The 26,869-nt window shown below is 35.1% G+C and overlaps 1 protein-coding gene across 1 annotated transcript in view; it reads left to right on the top strand.

The window, feature by feature from the left end:
- LOC145683832 (hemolymph lipopolysaccharide-binding protein-like) overlaps positions 1 to 12,542 on the top strand; it is a 77,627-nt gene extending 65,085 nt beyond the window's left edge. Inside the window, exon 4 of the mRNA XM_081755428.1 lies at positions 12,109 to 12,542. Coding sequence (XP_081611554.1) covers positions 12,109 to 12,272 — 164 coding nt within the window. The 3' untranslated portion in view covers positions 12,273 to 12,542. The remainder of the gene's footprint in view (positions 1 to 12,108) is intronic.
- The last annotated feature ends 14,327 nt before the right edge of the window (positions 12,543 to 26,869 follow it).

Here is a 26,869-nt window from a genome sequence, read left to right as displayed (position 1 = left end):
TATGTGTTTTTCCGTCTGGTGATGTCCAAGTGTATTTATGAACGTCGCGATGTGGGAATTTTGTACTCTTCACGATTAGGTTTTTGGATGTTGCAAAGTTCACGAGTCTAACACCGTTGTCATTATTTCCTTATGCAAACTTTCGTTCCCTATAATCGGTTTGAAAATATCCTCTCGTCCTACTTTCGCATTAAAATCCCCTAAAGAATCTTCATATGGTATCGCCCGAGTTGGTCAAATATCCGTTCCACTTCTTCGTAAAAACTATCTTTTATATCGTCACCCTTATCTTCAGTTGGAGCACGTACATTTAAAACAATAATATCACACCACCGTCCCTTAAGAGTAATAAAAGAAAGTCTGTCTTAACTACAGACGTAAGAAAAAATAGTTTCTTCATATTATATATATTTTCCGTTTCGTTACTTGACGCACTTGGTAGAAAAATTTCAAAATTTATCAAGGTAAAAAAATTATCAAATCCAGTCACAGACATTAGGAACATATTTCCATAATACTATATGATATTTCAATGGAATTTGGTCTTTGGACCTATCTAGGTCCCGTATTCACATTACTAACTTATTAACCAAAACCAGTTCAAATTAAGATCACTGAATTTATATTTCTAGTATAGCTCATGGGGTCAAGAGATTTTAGTCACTAAACTGACGAACGACAAATAGTTAGGTTTCCAATCGTAGGAGAAGGATTTGCTTCATAGTTTACTGATAGAAGGATTTGTTGGTGGGGCGCACTGTTTCGTAGTTTACTGATTTCACTATGATCTCGCAAAATAAATTTGGATAAGGATTAGGGTTACTTTTACTTTTCTTACGACCTGCTAGTTGTTCTATTTACATGCAATATTTAACATGGTATTATAAATTTAATAGTTACTAACGTTACTAACAAATTAGTAAGGTGTCGTTAATTATAAGTCACGCGGTAATACTTTACATCACAAATAATTGGTCAATGTCGGGTGTCAAAAATCTATGGCAACCTAAAACAACCAGGGTAAATAGCGAGCCCTTTACTTACATATTCGCATATATATTTATATATTCATATTACTCAATATAATAAATTTCACTTTAGTATCAATCTTAGTATTTCGTCGACATTTAAATTCTACATATCCTTTTCATATTCAACAAGTATTCACATTTTATTGGCTCAAAAACCAAATAAAAACCCTGACTAACAAAATTCTTTTTTTTTCTCATAAGGCTGCAACATTGAAACTTTATATGTAAACCCGATAATCAATAATAATTCTCAATTTACTAAAGATCCGCGTATAAAGAAATAGTTGATTGTATTTAATAAGTTGACACAAGAGCTGGAAATACAACAAATAGAGCAGGCACGTAACTTTTCAAACTATGTAAGTATATATATATAGATGTATATACAGAGAAAGAAAAAAATCAAGGTTATTCGAAACTAATGGGCCCAAACGACTAATACATACACACCATATAACCAATCAATAGAAAGAAAACCAGAAATCAGTCATCAATTGGTATAATTTGTACGATCGATGAATAGCAAGTAAGTTTCTGGGAATCTGAAATCGTAGTGTACCTTCTCGTCAGTCTCTCCCATGGTGGATTGTGTATCGTGAAAATGGTACTGAGCTGTGCAGAAATACCTCCACGTATTGCATTCCTCGATGTCTCAGTTAGTACATACGATCGAAATTAGTGAAATGAATATTGTATGTTTTCATGAGTTTCAAAACCGGGGGGGGGGAGGTTGAAAAATTAAAAAAAACTCTAGAGAAGGAATTGAAGAAGGATAGGTAAAAAGAGAGGAGACAGAACACTACAATTACGAAAGATAAGTGGTCGAATTTACGTATACAACATACTATAACCAAATATTCTCTTTTATGCCAAAAGGGGTTCGGCTTACCAAATAAATAGCCGAAAAACAAGTCTGCAACGTCGAGACGAGTCTGTGTCATCGATGGGATTTTCGGAAAGAAAAAAGGCTTTACGAAAATCCCACCACTCACCGTATCCGGTCAACGCCATTGCAGATCCCGGAATCCACCGGAAGGTTAGATAAGGCGCTAATTTAGAATTTCAAAAAAGATCATCCGATCTCTTAGAAACTAAGAGAATCCAGAATAGTAATGAAACTAGTGAAAAATAATAGCTAAGATATCCCTAATGATAATTTGCCAAAATAAAAAAAATAAAATAAAATAAATTTTGGATCGGTGATTTCAGTGACCAAACATCCCCGATGCCTACCATGCGCAGACATGCCAAAGTCTGGGACGTCGTTAATTTCCATCATCTAATTAAACTAAGAAAAGAAACGAAAATACTTAAGAGGACTAGGGGTCGACGTCCGGGTACGCGATGGGCATAAATATTAATTTAGTAGCGGTTGATTTAATCGGACAGTCCGAACTGACCTGTCAGCTATATGAACACTGCACAATAAATAAGGTAAGCAACGAAAAAAATCTCGGAGAGTCAATGAATGTTAAAGATACAAATGACCAAACCTGTACTTTTCGATGATCACAGGATATAGCAGTTATTTTTCTTAATTATCATTTCTGTCAACCTTTAAAAGTAATTCCCACATGATGCTACCCTATCTGTTAAAAGGCCTAAGATCCGGGGATGTTAATATGAGTTCCTTAAATGCGAAGTAAAAAAATCCCAACTACAATTTACTATCCAAATAGGAAACTCGGTTGGATGAATGTACTGGTGTGGAAGTCAAAACGCGAGAGATTTTTAGTAAACATATTCATATTCTCACTATATAATATACACTAGGCCTATCCATTTAAATATAGGTGTCATATCATCTTGTTCATTTCACATTGTAATCGTATTATTATTATATCGTTACATTTAATTATTATTTACTCATTTCTACACGAAGTAATATTTTACAGACACCCTATTTCATACATTTTACACGCAGGCCATACACATATTTATATTACGCACTAATAAATATATAATTATCACAATCTGTTGCGCTTAACGCCACAGATTAATCACTACCACACGATAACATTCATCGAACCACGGATTCAAAGCACCCAAATTATATTTACTTCACAGTTAATAAAAAATCATACATGTATTCACTGAAAGTTAAGTTGTCAACGACTATTTCATTTCTGACTTGCTGATAAAACTAAAGCAACAATGGAATTTTTCTACAGCCACGGGAAAAGAGAATTTAATACTACATTTTGAAACAAACAGTAACATCATGTGGGCTTTAATTCTATTAAGAAAATAGGCATTCTTGATTTCAATGTATATTTCGATTGCTAATTGATCTAGCAAGCTGTAATTTTCAGAACTACGAGATCTCATCATCAAACGAGATCTCATCATCAGAACTACGAGATCTACTATTTCATCAAAACGTACACTCATTTGAACCGAAAACCATATCCACGGGATGTAATTTAGAAATGAGAGGCCAAAATCAAACAATCTTGATCACTGACTTGGGCGATGACGTAATGTCAACAAACAATTGATTAGCGAAAACGGACACGATGGCGCTGTAGTGGAGACATAATTTACCGTGTACTGAAATATATACTTGTACATATTAATCAGAAATCTAATATTTACTCTCGTTTAGTGTGCTTTGAGTTAGACAAATGGCATTAAACTACCGCATGTGAACTTCATTGTCCTAACAGTAGAAATCACGCACTCACACAGAACTACTAGCTACACACACCACTATAAATACTACAAATAAATACTAACTAAACAAACACCATTTAATTACATGCATATTAAAGGCAAGCACCTTTAAACATATTACTCCTTGTCGGTATATATAGTTGGCTCTATTAAACTTTAAGGGGCAAAATGAGAAGAGTTAACCCTAGGTCCGATTGACTAGGCCAACTGTTTACAAAATAATTACTAAAGATTGAAGCCCTGGGGCACTTTAACGAGGTTTATTGAGGGACCCTTCCCCTGAAAGGGGAAAAGGCCCTAAATCAAACAATAACTAACCCATCCCCCGCTAGAAATGGTTCAATTTGGAAAGAGAAATAGGGGCCCCTTTTTTGTTAAATTAAGCTGCCATTATGATAATTAACATTACAACTATCAAACCGACTACGTACATGCACTTACTGAAAAATAAAAAAAAATCACATTTACTATACACACTATGTACGAAACCAAGTCGTATTTCCCTAATCCCTGAGTTTTAAGAGATTAAGAATCACTCTCCTATATCGTCTATCCTATCTGCGTAGCAAACATGGCTCCCTAATAAACAGAAATCCGCAATCAGATATTTTCCCCTGGTTTTACAATTCTTTCAACAAAAATATGGGTTTCCTGGCTACTGATTGATCACACGACGTTGACGATGACATTTAATCTAAATTTTACCTGTTTTTCACTCGAAATCCACGTCTTTACCAGCAAGTATAGCGTAGTTGATTTCCACGGCTGTGCTCGTAGAATCGTCGTGTCGGGAATGAAAACATTGCGCCGAAAACGACAGGGGTTGGAGAATTCCTCCAATCAGGGCGAAACCATTAGCCGCGGAAATTACAAAACAAATAGAAATTTGTCAAATCCAGATATAACCGGATCTGAAAATGACTAAGGACTAGTGAGAGGGGGTGAGGGAAGGTATAGGTACCTGGCCAAAATCTACATTGGTCTGAAATTAAGAAAATTTATATCCAATGACGGAACTATGTTTCGGTATGACGTCAGAATGGCAAACCTTGCAACTATTCAACTTGTATATGCGAAAATGGGGTCTACAATTAATCAAAATATAAATAAATATAATATTCAGTTAAAATATGATTATTAACGAAACCTTTCGATTCATTACATTTAATTTGGAGAATAAATAAATTTTGTAATTAAACCGAAATCGAAGTAAAAAAAAATACTAGGTACTGGGTGTGTAAAAAAGTTGTCATTACTTTCAACTGTAATGGTACATTACAAACTATTTCATTCACTTCGGTCTACTTCTTCTTGCCTTTCGGGTGTTAATTTTCAAAATTTTGGGTGCGGCTTTTGTTCCCTAAAATCGTTTTTTTGGAGACAATAAAAGAAACACGTGTTCGTTTATTTCTTTCGTTTTGTCCCTACACGAAGATTCTTTGCAATTCTCTGTGTCCTCTAAGCATTTTAGAGACAATGGTCTTAGCACTTCTGAAAATTTATGATCAAAAGTTTGGAGAGGTCCATGCACCACCCAACCACTTTTCCAAGAAAATACGAAAGACGTGTTCATTCTTTTTACATCTCTGATATCTGTATACAATTTCATTCACTTTGTCCGCTTCTTCTTGCCCTTCGGATGTCAACTTTCAAAATTTTGGGTTGGGCTTTTGCCTGGAAACCGTTATCCGGACAAAAAAACACGTATTCGTTTATTTGATGTCGTAGTATCTACCTGCCAAATTTTATGAAAATCGGAGTGATACACTTTGGAAGTGTACCAGGTTAGTTATTTTTAAAGTTTATTATTAATAGGAGTCTATATTATTTTCAAATCAGCTGTTTACTATATTTAAATGTTTCCGTTCCAGATAATTCTTCTACTCGTTAGAATAGTAGCTGTATTTTACCTGCTATAATGGTACTTTCAAGTGTTTGAAGAGAAATAGAAAAGTGGTCCAACGGGAGATATTTGAAGTTTTCATTCCTTATTTCATCTTGAGTACATATTAGGATCCCTATTTTCAGTTTAACAAGCGAGTACTCTGATAGTGGATAAAATACCAAACATAAGTTTAAGTGGTTAGCAATCATATAACTTGTACATGTTGAGCTCTAACATTGTTCTTCGCACCGTTCTAGATCTTTTCTTTCTTCGCCAATTAAAAGTAACTCACTACCTTTGAAACAACTCGAAAGCTGTACAAGTTGCTTTTGCTCCTTTCATCTCTGTTGAAGTTTCTACGTCATATATGTTCATGATCCTTCGCCACTGTGTTTGTCAGTCAGTCACAAAGCATTTCTTATATTAGTGGCTTGTAAATGGAAACAACTTGATAAAAAAAAATAGGCAACGAAATAGTTGTACCTTTCTTAGTGTTCGAAAATAAGCTATTCCCAAGGGAGATAGACTTACGAGAAAAAGGCTGTTAGATAATCATTTTATAAGTAGTAGTTTTAATGAAAATCATGGTGAGGAAGAAGACAGTTTAGAACAGAAGTTCACATAACCGTGTTGTGACTATGACGAGAGACGGCTAAACTAAATGAAGCTATTTTCTTCAAAAGAACGCTTGTAGAAGGAGAGATTAGAAGAAACATAGTAGGTGTAACATACTTATAAGAACTCATTCTTCAAGCATGATATGTTGAAAGTCTCCTGGTATTTTGGATTTGTTTTTGCCAAATTATACTCTAGTAAGGATAGTAAAATACCAACTTTGTACCAATGAGTATAGAAGGAAAGTTTCCAAAACAAGAGATATTAAAAATTTAAATTTGCCGTATTGAAAGCTCTCATTTTTCTTCTTTATTTGGCTGGGTCTCTGAAATGTTACGACCTCAAGTTAAGCAAACCAGTGGGCCAAAGGTGGCACAGGATTGGACAGGTTCCAACCATTAAAATATATATTTATAATTTTATATAATATGTGAATATTTTAACCCTAGATTACAAAGGTACCAAACGGCAGAAAAGCGAGTAATGATTCATTCACCCCATCTTCTCCCCTTCACCCCCGGCTCCACATACTCCGTGTACCTTTATTATCTAGCTAGGCAGTGTAGGGCACTAATTTTTGAACTCGTGTGTGCTTCCGTTTTGCCTCATTTTAATTCGCGTCGTCGGACAGACTACGCCTTTGTGTTTACGTAGCCAAAATTTGTATTGTTGATTGAAGTTATATCGGCTAATATTATTTAGACTGGTATCTTTGTATATGCAATCTTTGTGTTTTAATGTATGAGGTTTTGTTCCCAACTATTGTGAAAGAAAATAACCCTTGAGAAAGATCAAATTAAAAAAAATATTTAGAGGAATTTTAATTTTGACGATAGCGCAAGTTAAACTCCCCCCCCATAAAGACACAGACGATACTGATGACAACGACATTTCAATCTTCATCAAGAAAATGTGACTAGTCTAAAATTTGCTCTCTTTTTGTTTGACATTAGACTTTCGGAAGAGGAGAAAAATGTTCTTAAAAAAATCCAGTTAAATTATCACTCAGAGACAAGGAAGGAAGATATATGTTCTTTGTCATCTAAGAATCAGACGTATGACAATACAAAGCTGTGGTCTGTTCTGAAACACCATGTGTGGAGTGCATCAAACCTGTACCCTGCTGTGAATGTCACGTCATTTAGATGTATCTTGGTATATGTAGTGCTACATGCTACAGCTACTATATATCTACATGTGTCAAAAAATTCATATTACTGAATATGTTGATATTCTACTATGTTTAGAACACCTTTAATTGCTAAATGGAACGCTGCTTCATTACAGCAGTGGAACATGCCATAATAAACCACTTTATGAGAAGCATGTGTTGCTCTATTAAAATTTTACTGACTACTTCTATTACATGTTATTTCCTAATAGATGGAATACAATTCGACATATAATTGGTTTTATATTGTATCAGTTTCATATCTTTGTTGGGAGCACAGAATTTCCTTACTTAGTGGTACATTCCAATTTTTCCCAATACAAGTGAATGTACATGTGTATAATTTTATTGTTTAATTCGTAATATACATGTTAGAATGGATTTTCTATAAGTCATAATTTTTTGATTATTTTGAATTCCTTTAGGAGGTATTGTTTCGTATAGTGTTCCATACATCTACAAATCATGCACGAAAATCGTATATTTCTCTTAATACTTCATCACTAAATATTTTAAACTATTTTTCAATTTGTGAAGAATAGGTCTAGTGCTCTATCTTTATTCATATTATTGACAGATACAGATGATATAATTTTTGAGAAAGTATCTTAATTCTATTTCCTTTACTGCTTTTCTTAGCATCAAACACTACTAGTTGCTTCAGTGCTTGTTTTGCAATCAGTAATTTATGCACGGAAGAAACAAAGCAAAGCAAATCGTCCTCTTCTTTGACAAAAAATTTAACACAATCGAGAACGTTAGTTTCTAACATTATTTAGCGGTAATGTAGAGGAAAAATTGGGCAAACATATGAACAATGAGAGTGGATTATTGTTAGTAATAAAACCATAATTACTGTTACTGTACATGTCTTTTGGAATTTTTCTCACATTGTGCGGAAGTGTCTTGTTTATTAAAGCTATACAATCACCTGAATTAGATATGATTCTAGTGTCATGTTCTTTGTTCTCTCTAATGATATTATGCTTATTAGATAATTATAATAAAGGCATATCTGTTTAACATTTTCATCTGATTATATATATATATATATCGTAATCTCCACAATATATTTCGTTCGTAGACTACTTTTTCTTTGTGTAAATACAACTCATTTTGTTAAACATACGAGATATTGTACAGAAATGTTGGAGAAAAGAACATTACTTACATTTTTAACTAACCACAATGTAATCACATTCAAAGTATTCCCCTTTGTGCTTGCACACACTTACTCTACCGGCGTTTCTATTGTTGGTACCATGTCTGAAAGTCATTTTTTATGGCTGGAAAAGCTCATGTTACAGTTGTTTGAATGATTGTTTCTACTTCAAAATAGTGTCCTTTAAGAACTGCTTTCACCTTTGAGAAGAGAAAAAAATCAGACGGGGCGATGTCCGGTAAATAAGGATCGTGTGGTAGTACTATAAGTGATTTTGATTTTAAATACTGCCGAACAGACAATATAGGATGGACTGGTGCATTATCCAGATGGAGGACCCAGGTGTCAGCAATCTCTGGACGAACACTACGGACGCGTTTTCGGTCTTTCGAGAAGTTGAATGTACAAATATTGAATTACTGTCTGCCCTGGACAGTACATTTTACATTCCGCAAACATTTTAGGACAACCATACACCTGTGCCGTTGATAAAACATCATTTCTAAAGTCCTGCTGAACCTTACGGCACGTTAGCACTGCAGTCTCACCAAGATTCAAACCGAAGTAGATTGCGTAGTGCTGCTCAATATTACGTGCTTTCATTGCTGTGACGGGGGTTCATTACACGATCGCAATCTTCAACCTCTAACTCCACAATAAGTAATATTTCTTGAGTGTCGCGTGGTGTACTAGTGGAAAAGGCCCAATGTCACACACTGAGGTGGTATCAATCTCTAGGGTTGCCAGCATCGGCTGAGGAAACATTCACATTACTTTATTGTCGGACCTCGTAAGTGCAAATTTTTAATAAACATAAGTTGCTTCAGCTATTAAGAAAGACAAAATTAATTTTCTCACTTGTATTTCTTCTCTTTCAATTCATTTTTAGGTTCCACAACTATTTCAGTTTCTATACAAGTCAACGTCATGGCAAATAATACATCTGTAGAAAGATATTTTCCTTACATTTTATACAAAAGATCATTTTCTTGTACACTTACTTAACCCTGCTACTACAGGAGTGTTTTCACTACACTGAATACCGTTGGTGTGACTGGTAACCCCATTTCATTTGTCGAAGAAACTCAACATCTTTTGTTTAAGAAGCATTTAATGGTGCCCAGTTTTACATTCTACCGTGTTTGTTATGCTACTAACTTAGTTTTTTCTAGTCACATAATATGCTTAATGTGTTTATATTTTTTAATATAGTGCAATTATATAAAGTAAGGACAGTTATGCACATAACGGAATTTAATAATTTGGATTACAGTTAGTAATACAGCTGAATTTTCCAAGAAACTTTGAGCTCCAAGAAACGTAAACAAATACTCACAAAAGAACTTGCACAAAATTATACTGTGGTTTTTGTCACAAACAATAGCTTAGTGTTGTTTACACACGTATGTCTTGCATTTTTTCATATGTCTTGATGACAGACCGCTCACCAGTAGCACCTTCATATCTGGTGCCTGAGATTCCTCGTTGAATCCTAGCTAGCGCCAGGTGGACGTTGTGGTGAACTTACACCGTGTACATGTGTTTTCTGAGGGTTCACCCATAACCTCCCATTTTCTTCTATCAGCTATTCATTTATTCTCATCATCACCGTCAATTTAGTATAGATTCAGTAACCGTGGATTATTTTTCAATTCCTTTCTCTACAACATTGACTAAGAATGAGAAAAGAAAAATAACGGAAAAGGAAATAATATTATTAAATGAAGGAACAATTCTGAAATACGTGTTTCACGAAACTTCAGAAAACTAATAAATCAGGGCAAGAAATACAACGGATATTGCAAGGCTACGATTTCAACTAGGAATTATTTATCATCATTTTCATAACACCCACTTGATGTAGAGGATAGCATACTTACCGTGGACCGAGGCCCGGTTTCTATTCCCTTTAGGAGTAAAGTTGAATGAAAAAATAGTTCTGATTCCGCTACGGTGTGTAGGCCTACGTCTTCTTTAGTATCCCAGGATATTCGAGGGACGTCAAACTCAAAACAAAGCAAATCATTATTTTCGATTTTTATACTACCTGGTTGTATATCCTTTAGTGTTTTATCATTTTCATAAAATAATAAAATCAATTGAGCACAATGATTGACAAAAAAATGAAAGTAACAATAGTAGAAGTCCATTAGTATATACTTATTTGCAGTGGCGGATGATGAGGTATAACTTTTGCTTCTTTCGAGCACACATACATCATCAGAACCTAGATATGAATCTGAGTTATATTTGTCTATATCCTTATAGTCCAAAATTTCATATATTTTACCATCGTCACTAAGTAAGGCATCTACAGGGTCTTCTGACAAAAAAGTCAAAATCAATGATTTCTTCATTCAACATTTTTCTTATGTCTTTGCAAGATAGAATGTTTGATGCCATGGTGCTTCTCATGCATTTGAGAAAAAAATGAAGAGTGATTTGTGTCAAAATTCACTCCGAGTAATTAGTGGCATATATCGGAAAATACATAAGTTATTAATAATTGCTGGGGTCTTATATGACCCGAATGGTAGTGAGTGCAAGAAGTAGGAAAAGTTGCCCTCACATACACACAAAAAATCAAAATGTACCAAAGTAAAGTTTCTAAAGAAACATGAAAATCCAACGTTTTTCATTTTTAATATACTATACTACGGGAGTTATACACTGTTAAATTTAGCTTGGGTTCATATAGGAGTCCACGGTAGTAAAAACATTAAAATTAAGAGTAACTGTTTTGTTTGGTCTTTAATTGTAGACGTGTTCTCCTTCATTATTTATACTTTCTCATAGGAAGGAACTTATCATTGAATGGACAATTCGTGTAAGTCGTTCACACAGGAAGGTTTATATTGATTTTTAGTTTATTTTTGTTCACTTGCATTTGTTACAAAATTTCTTAATTTATGTAAAAAGATTTGATAATATTGTGTTTTATTTCTGTATTATGTTTGCCATCGATATAAAGTTTCTGGTGTTCTACAAAAATCTTCAACTTCTTTCTTCTGTCATGTTCTGCAAGCTAATTTATTGACCTTATTGGTTGTGTATCTATCTCGTACACCGTGCTGAGTTTGTGATGGACTATACACTATGTCAGTAAATGTTTGATGTCATTTTATTGATTTTAATTTACCTTATTACATTATACTATTTTACTAAGAGCGTAATGCAGAATTTAACAATGGTGTACTGAAATATCATTTATATAGTACTGGATTGGTTACAATAAATAATCATTTTTCATCTTTATAAAATTCCTATCAGCTCACTGCTTTGAACAGTGTGCATGATGACTTCAACTCAGACTAACAATACCATTTTTCGTCAACCTAAGGAATGGATTGATATATGTATTATTCTTGAAAATGTTATGATCTCTAAACGCTAACGAAACATTAATGTACTTTGTTCATTAAACTTACAATATATGATATTATTAAAGATCAATATTCTGAGTTCAGAAACAATTATATGCTAATTCAGAAAGTTGATTGATTGGTTTCTTAAAGTAATTTAAGAATTCAACATTTAAAATGCCATATTCTTCTATTTACTTTTCTTCTAGGTGAAGCTCTTGACTCAACTGGATATACAGACTGGCAAAAAGGTGTGGATGATGTGGGAAGAAGAGATGATTGTGGAACTATTCACAGGGAAGATGGAAAATTATTCGATGTCGGTTGTCATTTATCCTTGTATTTTATTTGTGAATATGAAATGTGGAGTTAGCTAAATGTGGAGCTAAAATATGCAACACAATTCTTGTATCGAAACAAGTTAAATACAATTAGGTAGTTACCTTGTTCATTTTGGCTGTCACCATTGTCGATCATATACATTGCATATTATACTAGTATTCCCAAGGATTACAAGGATTAACTCTTATATTCTTACATATAAGTTAGAGAACATATTTTCAGAAAATCTTTTCACAGCAGGTGAGGTTTTCACATAGAACGATTTGTATTATCATAAGTTGGGAATAAATTTTAGAATACATTTGAAATGGATTTTACATATTATAAAAATTTTGGAATTGGCAAATTTCGGTTATTTTCTGAAATCGCTTTCCACGTACCACTTTCGAAATTAATATAATAATGGATTGTGATTATTTCATTAATTACATTATCTTTATTTAATTCTTCAACTACATTCTAACATTTTATTTCTACATTTTAAATATTATATTTGTTATTATTGACTGTAAACACTGTAAAATATCGTAAATGTTTGTGCAACTTTCTTCTAAATTTTGTAACTCCATGCGCTATGATGAATGTCAAAGATACGTTATCTCAGAAAGTTTGGATTTATTACTGGACAATTAACACATTCGAGTCGGAGGCCATCTTTACGTAATTTCTCCCTGAGGACGGCGGTTTTAAAATGTTTTTGGAATTTTGTAAAAAATGTGCTACAAAGAATACAATTACAAAATATTTTATTTCTGAGCATATACACGTAGGACTATTAAATACACAAATCTCAAATCATTTGTTCATTTCTATATATCTTTATTTATTTGTTACAAATGAGCCTTTTTGCAATTATAAAAAAAAGTCCGACGAAGAATACAATTGAATACTGAGGCATATATAATAACTTTTACAGGCAGTTACATCATTGATAATGAAATACAATAACCTTACAGTGATTGGATATCATGAAATTGCAAAATATTAGTTCACACTAAGAATTTAGTGCAAGGCTGATTTGTGCTGCAAATCAATCAAACCGATACAAACAAGATATAGAAGTTATGTATGTTGATGAGGTCGAATCTCTATATACCCTATTGTATCTTGATAAGGTTCATTCTGTATATAAAATTTACAATGTTTTCCTTATAACAAACAAGTAATTCGCCTTGCCCTAAAATATTATATTCATTGCATTTACAATTACAAGGATAATTATTTATTTGGAGTCTACTTATTTTTATTCTATTAGTAATCAATGAAAACCGATACAACCTATATAAATCGGGAGGTTGCAAAGACCCGACGTGCATAAATTTCATGTGCAAGGCATTTCTTTTCAAAGTTTTAGTAATTAACCTTGCACTTCATTGCTACACGCTTCATTGCTAAAATTGGCTGCTTATAAACTAATGATATTTTACTTTTCATATGTGGTTCTCTGATGGTATATGTAGAAACAATCTTTCATACATAGAGTTACACAGCATTGACCACACTCCCTGCTTGTTTCTTTTCGTACCCTTTCACCCGTGGACAGTTTGAATTTATCTGCACTGACTTACATTCGCGGTAAATATATTTCTCTCCAAAGCTACCGAAAATATTTCTCTAGATACACCACTAACTATCTAGAGAAAATGCTATAAACAGCCAGATGCAGGAAACTCTTCTATCAATGCCTGTAAACTTGAATCACTGGTACGACAAAATATCCAAGCGGTATGTCAAAATATCAGCGACTTCAATAAAATAACATTTCTAATTCAACACCCACAAATATTTTTCTAAATACGCCACTGTCTATCCGTGTGGATAGCTCCATATTTCAACACACCATTGCTATATATTGTTGTATATTACAAAGACAGACTTTTGTCCCCACGCCAAAATGTTATTGTTCCAATTATTCCCGAGTAAATAAAAAAAGAACTTACCTCGCATATTATCATCGTGTACGTAATCCGGGTAATTGTGCCAGTCATCAATTTCAGATCCAGAATCCAAATCCATCTGATCTAGTATATTTCGTATCTCCTCTTCGCCAAAATTGTACATTACAAACGAAAACAACCTACTAAACAGCAAGAGCAATCATTCACAGCTGCTTCGGTTGAATCACAATTGACAAATTCGCGCGGAAACAGTCTCTCAAGGTCAACGGCCCTCCCTCATTCTGGACTGGTCCGACTGCCATCTCGATTTTTTTTACAAGTACTAGAGGCATCACAAAGTATAACACAAAAGTCGAAACCCGGCTACGGACATGCATTTGCCATTCAAAATAACGAAACCTTAGGCCCGCCGGGTAGGTGGGCTCCGTCCACTGAAGAAAAACAAGTAGCCCGCCTACGTGGCGGGCTCCGTCTCGAATGTGTTAAACTAAATCTGAATAATGTTAAGGAAATTTATTTTCCTTTTTGATAATTTTATCATTTGTGAACATTCGTTCGATAAATTCAACACATTAAACTGTTTACTTTTAAAATCAACAAATGAAATTCCAGATGTTTTAAAGATCTTCCTGAAAGCTGAGGGTAGTTCACAACAAATAAAAATATTATGTTGGAAAATAAGAACAATTATCGTCGAAGAGATTTATTACTTGTTGCACGTAAAAATAAGGCAATCCACGGTTTATTAAGAATAAACTAACATAATAGGTTTGATACATCATATGTTCGTTCCAATGCGGTCTCAATATGTTTGAGTCACACAGATTGTATTGCCAGGAAAGAACTCGGAACTAAGTAAAACAACACGAATCTCCGTGGGTTACCTTTTCTACCTTCTCCTGATAATGAATTTCCTTATTCCTTTCTAAAATTAAGCCTGCATTTACCTTCGGAATGGCCAAATACTCTCGAATATATATTCGGGCAATCACAAAACTTTCATCTTCTCTTTGTATTTAAACTGTTTCCTCTTCTATTCAGCTCTTTAATTCTCCTGAGGATTAAATGATATATTTTGTTATAGTAGGGCAACTAAATAACTAAAACTTGTGTTTATGATATTTTTGAATTATTTGTTTACTTACTGAAAAGAATCAAACAATTAATGGGTTTAGTAAAATATTATTCCTCTTCTTTTTTCTATAGTTACACTTTCATTGACGAAACACATTAGAAAAAATCTTCTGATTTAGTTTCCTTAAAATAAGTGTAAATAAAATGAAACTTAATAATAAACTCTCATGACAAAGTACAAGCTTCTACAAATGTTAATTTTGTTGGTAAATTTTATTGTTAATTTTCATTAATTTTCACTCTTTCAGGTTTCTATGACTTAATTATGTATCTACATTACACTGCAATTAGTATTTCAATTTTTCGATCTTCTTCCGGTTTAATAATATATTACACATGTTTTAAGTTTAACTTTTGTCAATTATTGAATTTCTTCCACTTTTATTTTGTACTGCCTAATGTTTCTCAGTGTATCCCGCTTGAACTCACATATACTCATTATTACGTTCTTCCTACATCACCACGCATATAAATACGCATATCGTTTGTCGGTGTTTCAGCTATTTATCATATGTCTAACTGATAGTTTTAAAGTTTTAATCCGTGTATGTTTGACTTCAAATTTCTCTAAACAGGAAGTGTATTCATTGTCTTCTTGCGTAGACTTTACAGCTTTTTGCTATTTGTATTATTGGTAAAATTTTATTAGTAATATTATGGTGCAATCCTTGAGAACTTCAAGGTACTATCAATCTAGTGTCTACTTCAACAACAAACATAACCTGGTAGAATTTTATCAATACGTTTAAAATTTTTATTTGTTTTGCTTACTAACATATATAATCAATAGTACATCCTACATACTCAGGGGCATCTTTCACTGCTTAAATTACAATGCTATTAGTAAGTTTGAGATGTTTTATATATTTACTGATTAGATGCCTAGTGCTGGGATGAAGAAAACGAAAATGTTCAGGAGATAAATTTGACCTTCAACGCATCATTTCAATCGCATGAAAATAACTTTATTTACAACCATGAATAGATAAAGGGATTCATAAATGATGACAATTTTAGAAATTATGAATATATTACTTACTAGTTTACATGTGGATATTTTGACAATGTAATAACTATATTTGATTAACATTGTTTGAGAGCTATCTAAGAATGGGTATATCGGATATCTCAGCACTACATTTGGGTAATTACACATAGGCTATACAAACGAAAAACAGTTACATTAAAAAGGAAAGAAAATCTTATGATAATTGTAAATGCACAAATCAGTCCCATTATTTGATTTAAAAACACTTCGCTTAAAAACTGAAATTACTCAAAATTCACTTCTGTTTTTCCAACACTACACTACTCAGACACACACACAAATGAAAAAGAACTGCATTAAAATGTGGATATTTTATATTTTGGTACTAAATACCATTTATATAGTACTTTTTGAAACTAAATTTATAGAAAGCGGTAATACAAGATTATATTATCAAAACATTTATATACTAAATAGTACACTAGAGGCATACACTCTGACATTATTTTTTGAATTACAGGAGAGAAATACATATAAGTTCACAGTCTATTTGTGTCATGTCCGTAAATGTTCTGATGGTGTTTCAGCACAATAGTTCCATGCGTCTTCATTACTATGTTCTCCTTCTTCACTCTATAACCCTAGTAGCAAGGATAACTTGCAAACCATTTGCTGTAAGCTTGAATTGCAAATTGGGCAAGCTTGCATCTAACTCGATTGTGGAAAGTGTAAGCATACTGTAAGTTGGATTCCAGTAACGAAGTTACATGGGTGCAACTTTACATTAAGTGTTCCTCAAGCTTGACACAAGTATTTTTCAAGTCAAGTCAACTCCATAGCTAATGAACGACCAGAGATGCTATGAAGTAATGCGAAGGGTTTAAGGCATCGTTTGAAACAACAATAAAAGGCAGAAAAGTATGCATTTCAAGTTCAAGAGTATAAAACCAAAAGCCAATTTGGCCGTAAACTTCGTTGTTACTAAGGAACATTATGATATTTATTAGACTAGCTCCAAACAACAAACACATTATATCCCATGCATGTTCGATAGGAGACAAATCTGGCGGGCGTGCTAACCAGGGAAGTAGGAACACACCTTGCAGAGCCCGTTCTGTTGCACGGGAAGTATGTGGCCGGGCCTTGTCTTTCTGAAATAGTACAGGACCCTCCTGTCTCAAGAAAGGCTGAAAAACCGGCTCTGAGAACCTTTGCACGCATGAGGTCCTTGTCAATGTCCCATTTACAAACACTAAAGGCGAGCAACAGTTGTAGCCGATAGCGCCCAACACCATAACACTTAGGTTGTTTCGACGGTGTCTTGCACTCACGCACTGTGGGAGCAGACCCTCAATCGCAGTTTAACATCACTTGCAAAGAGAGAGAACAGTATTTCATCTATGAACACAATGGGACGCCATTCCCTTCTCCAGGTGCTCCTTCGCTGAAACCAGGCCAACTGTGTACGGCGATGATGTGACATCAGTGGTAGACGGAAATTGGTATGTATGTCCGAAGTCCTGCCGCTATTTATCTGTTCCCAATAGTGCATGTGGAAACTTCATGGGCTACATTTGCTTGAATGTTGGACGTGGTAGCTTTGCGGTTTGCCAACGCTGCCCTCACAATACGCCGATGTAGAAGCACGTCTGTGTTACGAGCACGTCCAGAACCTTCTCTGCGGTTGTGGGAATGAGTTGTTATCCTTCGCTGCCAACACCGCTGCGCCACAGATGCATCAGGACCAACGTGGTTGCCGATTCGACGATAGGACCAACCAGCCTCTCTATGACCCAGAATACGACTCCGTTCGAACCACTCATTTGACTGTATGGAGCACGATTACGTCCTTGTGGAATGTTGTTTTGCTTGAGTTTACTTTGGAAGTTGCTTCCATGCACCTCTTGATCTTCGGCCTCTGCTGATTCACAACACAGACTCGGCACAGGTAGCCCAAATGTCCCTGTGTTGTGCTGCGATCCGTTTACCGAAACTGTTAAACAGTTGATAATCTACTTCACTATCACCAAAGAACCCAATACTGGAAGCACGTCAATATCCTTCATGTTTTACACGGTCTTGCAGTTATATTTTCCGGTAGTATATATATATACAGGGTGGTCGTGCATGAATGTCGGAAAATTCGTGAGATGAATCTACAGGTAAAAACAAGCAAAAAATGTCATATGAACATTGGGTGAGTGCGGCTTCGTTTGGACGCTAGAGGCGTCTGAAATGTCACCTTCCGAGGCGACAATTTGCAATATCGCAAGAACGAAGAGAAATACGAATGTCGGGTCAAAACATATCAAAGGAAACCCCATCCGAAGAATCAAATTATGCATAAGTGGTGGCGAAACAGTGGCGGCGCTAGAGGGGGGCACAGAAATTGAATGAAACATGGAGAAAAGTGAACAATTTACACTGAAAAATTGTAGGAGGGGATGTTACTTGGAATATGCAACAACAAATGTTAATGAACAAAGGCAACAACGGCTAGTCAGTAGGGACTTTATGAGAGGCGGATTGTAGGAATACAGTAATGGTGAGAAATCTTTGTAATGGTGAGAAATAGGAATGTCGGGTCAAAAGATATCAAAGGAAATGTCATCCCAAAAATCCAATTATGTATAAGTAATGGCGAAACAGTGGCGGCGCCAGGGGAAGCACAAAGAAAGTGAATGAAACATGGAGAAAAGTTGAAATTGGTGAAAACACAACTATTTGAAAGCAATCAGGAAACAAGGAATACAACTCTAGGTGTACTGTATGATACACGTCCGATGACAGAGGGCTACAGTAGGTGGAACAAGGAGGCGTGCAGAGCGTCGCGTAGTAGAGTTAGTTATAGGAGTAGTGAAAGCGTGGGTAACGAGAGTGTTGGCATCGAAGGTGCAGAGGACAGCGCACAGTTCATTCGTACTGAATGGGGCAATGACAGTAACAGCACAAACGTTTTAGTGCTACACTCTACAGGCAGGGCAGTAATCCATGTGTATGTGAATGTGGTTTACTTTGTGAGGTGTGAAACAGTGTTGATGTTGACAAGCGCTATGTGTAATGCACCACAATGAATAGGGTAGTATACACTAACGCCGAAATGGCAGATATGCATTTGATGTACGGCTTAGCGGAAGGTAATGCAGAAGAAGCACGTAGGTTATATGCGGAACGCTGCCCAGATCAACAAATTCCAGCACCGGGGATGTTTATTCGTATTCATCAGCGATTGCAGGACACTGGGTCATTCCTTCCCAACACAGACATTCCGAGACGACGACGCGTTCGAACACCCCCCCCTGGAAGAGAGGGTACACCGACATGTGACTCGGAACCCGAGTATTAGTACCCGACGAATAGCAAGGCAGGAACACGTTTCGCATCAAGTCGTGCTAAGCATCTTGCATAGTAATAATCTCAGACCATACCACGTACAACGAACGCATGCGTTATACGATTGTGACTATGAAACCCGGCGACGTTTCTGTCGTTGGTTATACCGCCGCTGCCGTGTATCACCAGCCTTTCTAACACAGATATTGTTCTCGGATGAGGCATTATTCACACGGGATGGCATCACAAATTTCCACAATGACCATCGATGGGCACTTAACAACCCGCATGCAATTCTAGAGACGAAGCATTAACAGCGTTTCCAATTGCATGTGTGGGCTGGTATTATTGGCGACAACGTTGTGGGACCACATTTCTTACCACAGCGATTGAACGCAATATCGTATCTCCAGTTTCTGACTCAGAACCTACCTATTCTGCTTGAAGATGTGCCACTGAGGACACAACAGTGTATGTGGTTTATGCATGATGGCGCCCCTGCCCACTCATGTCACACCATTCGTGCATATCTGAACAAAATATTTCCATGCAGATGGATAGGTCGTGGTGGAAGACAAGCATGGCCCCCACGTTCACCCGACCTGAATCCCCTAGATTTTTTCCTGTGGGGTTACGTGAAGAGTCTCGTGTATACACGGCCCCTGCATGATGTTGAAGATCTTCGCCACCGTGTATGTGCTGCATTTGCCACATTACTGCAAACGCCAGCGATTTTGGCACCAGTCAGACAATCCTTACGCCATCGTGTAACTGTCTGTCTCGAAGAACAAGGAGGAGATATTGAACAGCTGCTATAGAATGGCATTATGTTGACCATGGTAAGTACAATACCTCTTGTTTTTACAGTACACTGGGTCTCATCTTCCATACGTGTTTTTTACGATCTGCACGTTTCATCACTAAGAGTGTTTAACAGTTTCTTTGTAGCTCCCATGCGCCGCCACTGTTCCGCAGTACGTGTGCATAATTGGATTCTTCGGATGGGATTTCCTTTGATATCTTTTTACCCGACATTTCTATTTCTCTCCGTTAAAATTATACTGTTTTTCAACATTCCACCTCTCATAGTGTCCCTACAGCGTAGCCATTGTTGCCTTTGTTCATTAACATTTGTCGCTGCATGTTCCATATAACATCCGCTCCTACAGTTTGTCAGTGTAAATTGTTCACTTTTCTCCGCATTTCATTCACTTTATTTATGCTTCCCCTGGCGCCGCCACTGTTTCGCCATCACTTATACATAATTGGATTCTTGGGATGGCATTTCCTTTGATATCTTTTGACCCGATATTCTTATTTCTCACCTTTACAAAGATACTGTATTCCTACAATCCGCCTCTCATAAAGTCCCTACAGACTAGCCGCTGCTGCCTTTGTTCATTAACATTTGTTGTTGCATATTCCAAGTAACATACCCTCCTACAATTTTTCAGTGTAAATTGTTCACTTTTCTCCATGTTTCATTCAATTTCTTTGTGCCCCCCTCTAGCGCCGCCACTGTTTCGCCACCACTTATGCATAATTTGATTCTTCGGATGGGGTTTCCTTTGATATGTTTTGACCCGACATTCGTATTTCTCTCCGTTCTTGCGATATTGCAAATTGCCGCCTCGGAAGGTGACATTTCAGACGCCTCTAGCGTCCAAACGAAGCCGCATTCACCCAATGTTCATATGACATTTTTTGCTTGTTTTTACCTGTAGATTCATCTCACGAATTTACCGACATTCATGCACGACCATCCTATATATATATATATATATATATATATATATATATATATATATATATATATATATATATATATATATATATATATATATATATATATATAATGCAGTAGCTGCAATTCGTGCGACAAGGTGTGGGTATGAGCAAATTGATGATCGATAGACCCAGATTGCAGCAAAACTAGTTACGCCACTAAGGAAAACCCTATGTTCGATTCTGACTGGGAGCTAATATGGCGTAGATATAAATTGAAATTTTGGTATTTAATATTATGTTTTACATAGACGTCATATGCAGTTCTTAGTGTCAGAACTAGCTTGACTTTATTTAAACATAGGGAGGACAATAATATGTTCACTACACTTCTCTTAAAATTTTAACGGGCGAGCACCGCCACTGCTATATAATTTACCAAAGAAGAGTCATTTTTATGTTCCTGGCGCCAGCTCGTATGATTCGAATTTTAGAAATTTACCTAAACAACCTTGACGTTTTACCATAAATTTCCAAGTGAAATTATTAGTGAATACGTGCCAGAAATTTTCTGAATATGCAGCAATACTGAAATTACAAATGCGAAATATTTTACAGTTAACAAGTAAACTTTATATTGTTTTCAAGTATTCGATTTTGAAAAGAACTTTTTTTACTATTCGATTAGACTGTGAGTCGTGAGTGTTTCATTAATGACAAGTCTCAAGTAAATATCTGAAGCCAAAATTTTCAAGTCGTAACTTTAAACTAAGATTTTCCAACTCAAAACGTTTCAAACAAACACTTTAAGCTAAAAATTTAATAACTAAAAATTTATAACATAGCTAAATCTTGTCACCAAAATGTTCGAAATAAACATTTCCTTGATCAAAATTTTCAAATCATCTTTTTCGAATTAAGTTTTCCAAATCAAAGCTTTTCATATTACGATTTCCCTAACAAGGACCAAGGTAAGACCAAGGTAAGGTCAGCAGCTTTCTGATATTTTAAAAGCATTAGGATAAACAAAAGAAGGAAAAAATCCTCAAGCATTATTGAAGTCCATGTAAATTATAATAATCCAGACTTTATAGTAGAATTTAGTAGCTATGTCGCGGATTTGATTTTGAGCACTATGAATATTGTATTCCTTAACGATTAAGTACACTACCTCATAAGAGTAAATAATTTTTGGCGATAGTGTATGAAGAGTTTACCACAATACAGGTGCAAGATGAAAATTACCTTAGCTTTAAAGATTATATTTTCACTTTTTCATGTAAATGTTCAACGTTTACGGAAAACAGTGTACCTCTGCTTACTCTTCGTATACCTTTTAATAAGATGGGCATACAGTTAGGCGTGTTACCAGTGTGCGTAATGAAAATGAACGACATGATGGCTAATTACTAAGCACACGGTAGGTCAAATGGTTAAAATATATACCTCTTTTCAATCAAGTGTCTCTATTCAATCAAAAGGAAGTACATGATTTAGTTCAGTTTTCACTTCAAACTGTAGATTCACTTCTCGGTATTGTACACACTTATGGTAATTCGTATTTTATCGTCGATGTCTTATACAGCCTAGAAACATAGCACTTTCAACCTTATAGATAAAATTGAAACACAATGTTTGATCTTTATAGATTCATGTTTGGTGATTCAAATTTCAATTTGAACTGTAAATCCACGTATAGTATAGCCTCGGTACTATTAAGAGAATACAAAACAATTATGACGGTTATAATATCATTTTATACTGTAGTTTCACGTCATGTATAAACTAGGGATACACAATTTATTCAATCAATTTATTCAATCAATAAAGCATCATACATTTGACTGTTTCAATCGTTCTTGATTTGTCAGAATGGGTTGTTTTATAGGTATTAACTTTATACATATATTTGTGAGTGATAATATTCTTTATCTGTTTTCTCTGACAATGCCAACTGTATGAATTTATAATGACAACTGGTATACAGAAATATAAAATTTAAAAATAAACATCTATAATGTGACATTTCGCAGTGCGCCTTGTACCCTAAAAAGGTTCTTTATAAACAGCCACTATTTGAGTTTATTATACAAACCTTCTATACAGAACAACTAAAACCATTTATTTATAAGGTGAGGTTTTGCACGGTGTATTATGTGAAGGGCGCACTGTACCTTTAACGAGTTCCTTACCAACAGTAACTATGCATTTATTGTACAGAACTGTGATATACAGAAGAATAAAATCGTTCATCTTTGATGTGATTTCGCAAGGGCACCAATGTAATGGGCGCACTGCACGTTAACGGGCTCTAAAAATTGATTATTAAACAATTGTACCCTTATTTATACTGTGGTGCTTCGGTAGGCCAGCACGGACCTGACGGTAACGATTAGTATATTGTTAATTTAATTATTAATAAGTGACGATTTTGACTTGACAAACATATAAAGTTAGCAAGAATATCATCAATTAGTAAGGTATGAAGTAAGAACGCAACACTAAAAGAAATATTTGTACAAGTGAAGAGTTGCCATGAATTATTGCTTCGGTTAACAAATTGCTCTTTAACGGAAGCCCAACATGGAATATGCAGCAAATTTTCCACTAAGTTTCATTCCATGTTCCAGCAAAATTGAAGCTGAAATTTTCTGGCGTAAGAAATCTACTTTGGTCAATTTTATTGAGCAGAAATGTGACAGATTTAATTATGAAAGTCTTGTCACTACTGATTCCATTTTGAATTGGACCCCCTTCTAGGACCCTGCGAGGGTCCCTGGATTTTTTACTTTGAAAAATTGTACTCTTGAAATAATGACATATCCGTGTTATAGTTTTTACACCTATCCCACCTTTCCAAATTCATAAAAGTGACCATACTTTTTGCAATGAAGATTGTGTTGATATTTTGACCCATCGCTATTTTGTACAGGTTTTCGTAGAGAGCGGAGACTTAATTTATCTTCTTTCATTTAACATCAACTATCATACCTAATGCAACTTGACTGTACTTTCCATTTAAAAAAATTGAGTTTTACCCTTTCTCGGACCCTGCGGGGAACACTGGAACAATTTATTTTATTTTGATGCGTTGAATTCTTGAAATGAAAGACTTGTTTTTCTGTTTTTATATCTGTCTGCTCAGATTTTTTATGGTTGGAACGGACTTTACGGACACGCTTAAGATATAAATAAAAATGAATAAAGTGCTGGCGCAAGTGGAATGCATGAGACCTTCCCAATTTTGGTAACCGGTTTTGATCTAACGTTGATCCAAGCTTTCATTAAATATATACATCGCCCCCACTTTGTGGGTTCATGCTCAAGTAATTCCCTAGTCAGTATCACAACAGGCGGAAAAGCTGACAGAATAAGACGAGCCTTGCAGAAATTATCTTCTTGGACTAAACGACTTGCTTGTTTCATTAAAATGAATTTTAAGCAATGTAGTACATACTACATTATTTTGATCAAAAAATGTATTTATATTTTACTTATAAAATTGATAAAATAATCTTATCATATTAAAATTACTTATAAAAATGAAATACACATTGAAACTACACTGTTTCTAATCTACGATTTTCACAGCATCGAACCTTATACAATCTTAATAAGCATCCATATATCCGCGAACATCGATTTTTTCACGTATGTTTTAAAGCAGTGTTCAGATAATCAGTGCTTATTGTCTTTGTAAATTATAACTTTTTAATTTGCGTCAAATGTAGTCTTCCTATCACCATGGCATTGCGCAACTTCAGGCTGAGTATCGGAGAGAAGGCACCTAGATATAGAGGTTAGCTGCAAATATACTGAATAAGCAGTCGCGAACAGACGACAAGAAGTAGTTCTCCGGCTTTGGATTTAGTGTGAAGCTGACATCCTCATCATGTAAAGAAAGGCTTGTCCAGATACATTTGAAGAATCCTCGGATCAAAACTGATCTAGGCACGAACTCAGCAAAAGTAAAATGGTCATGAGATGCGGACATGAAACATAGAAACTTTTTATAGGGCAGGCGCGTTAAAATCCGTAATGAGTGAGTTACAGAAATAGAGGATGGAAAGAGTGCATCAAAAACTTAGATGTGAAGGAAAAAGCAGTGAAGTTCGAATATTTTTCGTTCCATTACCAACTAGGAACAGCGATATTTGCTCCAAACGATGAATATCAGCAATTTCATGAGTTGTATTTGTTAATGGTAGATTTTCTTTTACTTCTCTTAAGGCTCGATGATGTGATAATACTGATTCAATTTCACATATCCAAACAGAAAATAAGCAATACGATATAAAATAAGTTTTTACGAAGGAATACAAAAGGCATTTGACCAACTTCCGCAATAACATATGGAAACTATATTAGGAGATTTCAATGCGAAGGTAGGACGAGAGGGTATTTTCAGACCGATTATAGGGAATAGAAGTCTGCATAAGGAAAGTTATGACAACAGTGTTAGACTCGTGAAATTTGCAATATCCAAAAACATTATAATGAAGATTAAAATATTCCCACATCACGACATTCATTAATGTACTTGGACTTCAACAGATGGAAAAACACATAATAAAATTGATCACGCTAAAGTAGACAGAAGAAAACAGTATAGCACAGCTGGTGTTCAGTTATTCAGAGGAGTTGACTGCGATACAGGTTACTACCCGGTAGCAAAAATAATAAGAGATATATTATCTTGAATAAAGGAAATATTCAATATCTGGAAACGGTGAGGAAATTAAAGATATAAGAGGAAAGATAGTTGAGAGGGGAATACCAGATTGAAATGTCGAATTGAGTCTCGGTTCTAAAAGGTTCGGAATGCAATAATGTTCAGGATACTTAGGTTGAAATCAAAGATAACATTAAAATTTCCGTAAAAGAAAAATTGAGACATGCCGAAATACGTAGAAACAAACCATTTTTCGACCAGGTATGCAGTAAATTAGCAGAGAAGATAAAGCAGGTGAAACAGCGTTGGCTACAAAATCCAGACGAAATTGCTTCACAAAATGTCGTTGTCATCTGGTGGAAAACTTCGATAACTTTTAGAACAAAGAAACGCAACTTTTTGATTTTGACATGAAACATAGAAAGTTTCTATAGGACAGGCGCGTTAAAATCTGTAACGAGTGAGTTACAAATATAGAGGAATGACCTATTCCTTCAAGATAATTAGTGAACTTCAAGATAATAGTGAAAACAAAAATACTAGGGATGTCTATAAGAACATCAACGAATGAAATGGAAAGAAAACATAAAATCTATAAGTTTTACGTCCCACACTTACGCCGGCTAGGCTAAAGAAGACGGTGATGAGAAATGAATGACATTGTGAAACGAAGAATTTGGAAGGAAATGGGAGAATCCCGAGGAATCCCACGCACAGGATGCTTGTCCACCACAAAGTTCACTTGTCGGGAGCAAGAGCATTAACGAATTCAAGAAAGGCTCAACCTCGTGTTTATATGTTAAAGAAAGCTGAAGGAACAATTATACAGAAAGCACCATGATTTGGCGGAAACATTTCTTTGACGATTTGCTTAACAT

Source organism: Thermobia domestica, chromosome 4 (genome assembly GCF_964235325.1).
Source record: "Thermobia domestica chromosome 4, izTheDome1.hap1.1, whole genome shotgun sequence".
In the NCBI taxonomy this organism is placed as follows: Eukaryota; Metazoa; Arthropoda; class Insecta; order Zygentoma; family Lepismatidae; genus Thermobia; species Thermobia domestica.
Note: the sequence above shows the minus strand (reverse complement) of the source record. Positions and strands in the feature narration are given on the sequence as shown.